Below are 6632 nucleotides of genomic sequence, written 5' to 3'. Positions count from 1 at the left end.
TCAAAATCAAAATAGTGCCAAGAAATGGAAACCTAAAGCCATGAATGTCTTCACCATAATGGATTGTTGGATGTCATCTGCTATATAGCTGCAATACTTGGAAAAAGGAACCCTTGGAGGCAGTTCAATGATCTTAACCATGAAGAAGAGGATCTCACATCTTTAATCGGAAGAAGGTAAAATAAATTGGTTTCTTTTGTGGACATCCTTCAGAATCCAATTGAGAATTATGCTCAAGAGCAGTAAAATTGAAATACTTTCAAAATGTTCAAATTCCAAAACCTAGATAACAGAAACAACTACTCTGTCAATGATACTCACCTGAAAATTCAATACTCATAGGAGATGAAATTCACTGAATGAGACACATTGTGAATTTCGTGTGTGGTCCTAACAAGTCAACCTACGTTCATCTAACAAACAAATAGGCATTAACTAAGCCAAATGATTATCTCACATCAGCGTCTTATTCTGCTGTGAATTTCATGTGTGTTCCTAGCAATACTGAAAGTAACTCAGCCTACCGTCATCTAACAAACGAATAGGTATTAATTAGTCCAAATGGTGGATTGACAAAGCAACAAATGTTCATAGCCCGAAAGAAGAACACCACAAAAGTCACTTTCCCCTAACAATTCCGTTAAAACTACCTCAGCTTGAAGTTTGTGAGTTTCTCAAAAGCAACACCATAATGGATAATTTCGATTCATTGATTCACTGAATATGAAAAACATGTTGCAACAAGAACCAATTGTAATTTGGATAGCTATGCATCAATTCATTAGAGGGGGCAATAATCTGTCTATTAGAACTCACAAAAAAATACAATGATGCATTGACACCTATCCAAAATAAAACAATTATATTATTCTATAACATGACTATATATATAACAAGCCATGGAAAAAGAATCAAGGCCAGTGAGTGACACAAAAAATTAATAGAGTTCACTATAGACGAGCAGTAGGGCCTGCAAAATTATGGTGTAAGAGATTGTGAGCAATGTGATGCCTGGCTTGCTCAGCACCGACAGACCTCACACTATTCTCCAGCACCATCTCATCATCGAAGATATCGAACCACAGCTCCGGATCCATTATTTCATTTCTCATCTCACAAATGTTGTGCAATACACAACACGCCCCAAGAACTACCGGCAAGTCTTGGAGTTTCACCTCTGTTCTCTTCTGCAAACAAGTCCACCTCCCTTTCAACCTCCCAAAAGCCTCTTTTGCAACCCCATGAACCTCACCAATTTTCTCATTGAAAGCATGTTGAGCCCAAGTGAGGTTTTTGTGAGTGTAAGGAACCAAAACCCAATCCATTAATGGGTACCCAGAATTCCCTGCAATCAAAACATCCTTCAAAAGCCCCCGATTGGCGCGTTGAAACAAGGCAGACTTTTCCAAAATCTTATCATCAGGCATTGAACCAGGCCATCCAATGCAAACATCAGTGAAAACCCCCTTAGAATCAACAACCCCTTGAACAGTAATTGAATAAGAATTCTTCTGATTTCGCTCCGTGTGCCTCTTATTGAAATAAGCAGCAGCACTAGTCTTTGGGGCAATAATGGGAACATGTGTTGTGTATACTGAGCCACCCACATTGGGTATCCCAGAAATCAATTCAAATTCATCTTTAACCTCCTTCAATTTACTCTCATCAGGCCATTGAAGAAATTTAGGCATTAGAACACTCTTGATCGCCGAGCAAACCTCAAGAACAAGCTTGTGACAAGTCGAAATCCCCAACCCAAATCGTTTCGACACGACACGAAGTGGCTCACCTGTTGCTAATCTCCATATACACACAGCAACACGTTGGCGAACTGGGATTGCCATTCGAAGCATTGTGTCTTTCTTGTTCACAGCCGAATCGAGCTCGTCGCAGATCAAATCGAAGGTTGCTCTGCTCATCCGAAACGCTCTGCGAAACTCTTCTTCTGGGAAATCTGGGTGATTGCAGTGTTCCCACCACGCTTTCGACCGGTTTTTGACCCACAAACGGCGGTGCTGGCCGCCGGAACCACCACCCAATTGGCCCGAGTTGTCGGAGACTTCGCAGCGAGTCCTTTTGGTTTTGAGTTGTTGAGTGTCATCAAGATCATGAAATTGATTGGAATAGTCGTTGTTCATGGATTGCGATTTGTGGTATTGTTGTTGCTCTGATTTCTGTTCTTCGTCCAAGAACAACAATGTAGCGACTACGTCGTTCAATACAACCTCTTCAGGGACTTGTTCTTCGGTTCTTCGCCGCTTTTTGGTGATGATATCTTCTTCCTGTGTCTCTTGGAAGATGCTGTAAAAATTAGTGTAATCATCTGGGTTGAGAAACGAAAATGGAGAGACTTCCATGAGAGAGAGAGATTGGGGTTTTGAAAGTGTTTGATTAATTGATTGTTGACAGAGAGAGAACTTTGAATAGAAATGTGAAAGCAGAAGACAATTTAGAGATGAAGAAAATGAAGATGAGTACACACATATATATACCCCCCCCCCCCCCCCCCCCCCCACTCGGAGGAGATGGATAGAGGAGAGGCGTGTGTGGGGTAAGGAAGCGTGTGAGCAAGTGTGAACGCGGCTTGGATGAAAGAAGGAAGATTCGACTTGGAGGGTTTGTTTGACTGTGACTTTTCTTTTTGTCTTTTCTTTTCGGGGGGGTTTGTAATTTGGAGGAATTAAGAGAAAAGATATGCATCATGGAAATGAAAAGAAAAATGTTTCGGAGCACTAATTAGTGTTCCCATTAATTAGGTGGCAGTGGGTCCCGTCATTAATGATGTGATGTTTTAGTCTTGGAGTTGTGTTTTTTTTTTTTTACTTTTTTAATGTATTAGTGCTATTAGTAGTGATGTTTTTAGTGGGATGAATCATTGTTGAAATGAAAATTTGGAGGAATTAAGAGAAAAGATATGCATCATGGAAATTTTTTCATGAAATTAATTATGAAAAATTTATGATTTTTAAATTATCTTATTTAATGTATGGTATTTTATTTTAAGTGTAATTTAAGAGTTATAAATCTTTTATGATCATTTTCATAAATTTTTTTTCATAATACCTAACATTACTCAGGAATTAATAATAGTAAAATAAATGGGGTTCGTTTGTTTACGCGGTTGGGAAGACTTTGGATTGCGCTCGTGGCTTTTTTTGTTTTAGCCTATGTAGACAAGTGGGGTGGTGGTTGTTGAGAAACACGTTTGGGAACAGGGAAAGTTGGGAGGAAGGTACGTCAAAAGGATGTCTTATAATGACGCAATCCAAAAAGAAAGATAAGGAAAAACTTTCGAATGTTACAAGAAAAATCTCTGCATTTAATTAAGGGTTAATTACACTTTTATTCTTTAAATTATATGTATTTTGTCTATTTGGTCCCTTAATTATTAATTGTGTTTCTATAATTTTTAAACTTTAAAAAAGTATGTCTATCAAATTTAATTTGTGTCTGCCGTTCAAATCATTAACCGAATAGCGTTAGTGAAGAACAAAAGGAATATTTTACAAATACATAAAACTGTAGGGAACATTCCCGTCAATCCTCTGATATCATTTAATATTTTCACTATTAGATTAGGGTTAAAAAATATCATTCGGTATAGATTTTTTTAATTATTTTGATTTTTATGAAAAAAATAAATAAAATGATTATAGTTTAAATGTAACATTTTATTTCATTAATTTTTTAGTTTATTTTGTTTTTTTTTTTAAAACTATTTTATCCAAAAAAAAACTAACCCAACTATTATGCCAAACAAGTACATAATAATTTGAGACTAAAATAACTACAAAAATACAAAATAAATTAAAAAACTAATAAGATAAAATATAATATCCAAACTATAATTATTTCATTTTCTTTTACTAAAGTTTAAAAAAATCAAAAAAACTCATCCCAAACAAAACTTTTTAATTCCAAACCAAAATAACTAAAAAAATTAAAAAAACCAAAAAACTAACCCACATCTCAAACAAATCCTTAGTAAAATCACAACTTCATATTGCAATTAGGCCCAACAATTTGTCATTAGAGCTAATTCTCATTCTTACCATGTTTGATATGTCATTAAACCTTGCCCCTGTAATACATACTAATCTTGTCCAAGCAAAATCAACACAACAATTTCAAGTTTTTCTTAAAATTCTTTCTTTTTCCCTTGTATATTCATTTAATTCAAAGATTAAACACAAATATCAAACCAACTAACAAACAAACACAGTTAAACAAACTTTCACATCTAAAAAAAAAAAAAAAATACAAGAATTACCCAAAAAAAAAAAAAAATACAAAAAATAGTTAGAAATCTTCATCAAGCTTGAAGACACAAAGCCCACCATTCCCATTCAAGCTATTCATCACAGAAGCCTTCTGGTACTCTCCAACCCTCGTCTCAAAGAAATTAGTCTTTCCCTGCAAACTAATCAGCTCCATCCAATCAAATGGGTTCTGGGCATCATACAATTTTCCATATCCCAAAGCCCCCAAAAGCCTATCAGCCACTAACTCAATATACTTAGGGGTGCTTTGGCAACCCAGTAAAAAATCAACTTTTAGCTTTTTACTCATTTTAAGTCATATCACATCTTACATTTTTTACTCACAAAAAGACAAAATAGATTAAAAAAGCCAAAAAATTAACTTTTTGCTAACTTCCCAAAAAACCACTTACTCATTAGATCACTGTTCATCCCCACTAGTCCACACAACAAAGCGTCGCACACGAACTCTCTCTCTATCTCCACCGTATCAGTAACGATTCTCTTAACTTGCTCCTCACTTAGCTTCTGAGTCAGCAGCTCATAGATCAAGCAAACAAAATTGCAGTGCAAACCCTTGTCTCGCGAAATCAACTCGTTCGAGAAGGTGAGTCCGGGCATCAAGCCTCGTTTTTTGAGCCAGAAGATCGAGTTGAAGCTGCCGGAGAAGAAGATCCCTTCGACGCAAGCAAACCCTTCTGAAGACTCAATTTCACACGCCTTAACCCAGTTTTCATATCGCAAACCCTAGCCTTAACCCATTTTTGTTACCCCAATTCGCCTCACGTGTTTGGCACATGCATTGAGGATGAAATGTCCATTTTGACCTTCGTAGTAGCCTTTTGTATCACGTGGAATGCACATGCAATGCTATTTCATTAATGATTTGGACGGCAGGCACAAATTGGACTTGATAGACATACTTTCTTATAGTTTAGGGACTACAAAAATACAATCAATAGTTAAGGAACCAAATAGACAAAATACGTATAGTTTAGGGGGTGAAAGTGTAATTAACCCTTTAATTAAATATCTTAAATCTCTGGTTTTAATTAAGGCCAAGTTTGGGAACTTGTAAAAAAGTCAAAAAGTCAAAAAGTTACTCAAAAAGTTAAAAAGTTAACACTATTCACCAAAAGTCATCAATTACGGCTGCACAACTCCTAATTCGAATTTTTCCCTACAAATCAATTTTTACAATTTTTTATTACACATTTTTTCATAAAAAGTCAAAAAGTTAACCCAAACATTCATATTTTCAACCTCAATTTTTTAGTCCAAAAAGACAAAAAGTGCACTTATCTAGAACACCCCAAACAACCCCTAAATATCTTAAATATGAGAATTATGATTTGAGGGATCAACTATCCAAACCATAAGACTTATTGAAATAAACAAATATATTATGAACGAATTCAAATACAAGTACTTGAAAAAAAAATTATTTCAAAAATTAATCAAAAGATAATAAATATTATAAATATTAATTAAAATTTAAAATTTTTATGATTTTTAAAGATTACCACTCAATAGTAATTTCCCCTTATATGAGTTCACATTATAGGTGGTAATTAGGTAGTCTTTGATAATTAATTAAGCATTTAATTAAATTTGTTTGATAACTAGCACTCGAATCACTTAAAATTTTAAGTAATTATTGTAAATTGAAAGTTAATTTATTTTAAGTAGTATTATTATTGCTTAATAATAATCGAATTTATAAATAATTATGTACAAGTATCAATGTCGACGGGCATGATCCCATTACTACTAGTACCCCTACTTTCACTACTACCACCAGCACAACTACTGTCACAATTACTACCTATCCATCATCACTACTAGTACCACCAGCTCTACCACCATTGTCATTATTGTCACAAGTATCACTATCATTTCAATATATCTCCATGGACACCATTGTCACTACCATTATACACTACAATTACCACCATCATCTCTCTACATCCATTATACCACTCATGCACCATCACCGCAAGTATTGTCCCTCCACCTTCATTACCATTGCCATTAGAGCTCTTCAACCCAACACTTTCAATTAGATGATGAAAATATATTTTTTTATTCAAGAAGTGAATATAAAGTATCTTCCTATTCACCGAAACTCCAACCATAAATCATAATTTTATTCTCTAAAAATTTTCCTCCAAAATGTTTTCAACAAATAGTGAATAATTTTTGTTCATTAATAAATATTTAAGTTTCAAATTTTTGTTAAATATATTTAATACTATACTCATTTTGACGATTTCACTCTTTTTAATGATACCAATTTTATAAAAATTAAATTTATATATTAAAATTATTTGTAATATAATAAAACATATGAAATGAATAGTGTTATGGAGATCC

General features: G+C 34.3%; 2 protein-coding genes across 2 annotated transcripts; both read right to left on the bottom strand.

Annotated features, from left to right (window-relative positions):
* Window positions 1-781: 781 nt before the first annotated feature.
* Window positions 782-2632, bottom strand: LOC114265955 (protein ALP1-like). The gene has a single exon (XM_028206827.2). The coding sequence runs from the start codon at window positions 2355-2357 to the stop codon at window positions 951-953; it is 1407 nt and encodes a 468-aa protein (XP_028062628.2). The 5' UTR covers window positions 2358-2632; the 3' UTR covers window positions 782-950.
* A 542-nt stretch (window positions 2633-3174) lies between these two features.
* On the bottom strand, window positions 3175-6394 carry LOC114265729 (ribonucleoside-diphosphate reductase small chain-like). Its single transcript, XM_028206550.2, has 3 exons — window positions 6190-6394; window positions 4669-4957; window positions 3175-4525 (listed from the first exon to the last, which is right to left on the bottom strand). The coding sequence occupies exons 1-3, from the start codon at window positions 6392-6394 to the stop codon at window positions 4300-4302; spliced, it is 720 nt and encodes a 239-aa protein (XP_028062351.2). The 3' UTR covers window positions 3175-4299.
* Window positions 6395-6632: the final 238 nt, after the last annotated feature.

This window comes from Camellia sinensis, chromosome 5 (assembly GCF_055761805.1).
Source record: "Camellia sinensis isolate YWXY chromosome 5, ASM5576180v1, whole genome shotgun sequence".
NCBI lineage: Eukaryota > Viridiplantae > Streptophyta > Magnoliopsida > Ericales > Theaceae > Camellia > Camellia sinensis.
Note: the sequence above shows the minus strand (reverse complement) of the source record. Positions and strands in the feature narration are given on the sequence as shown.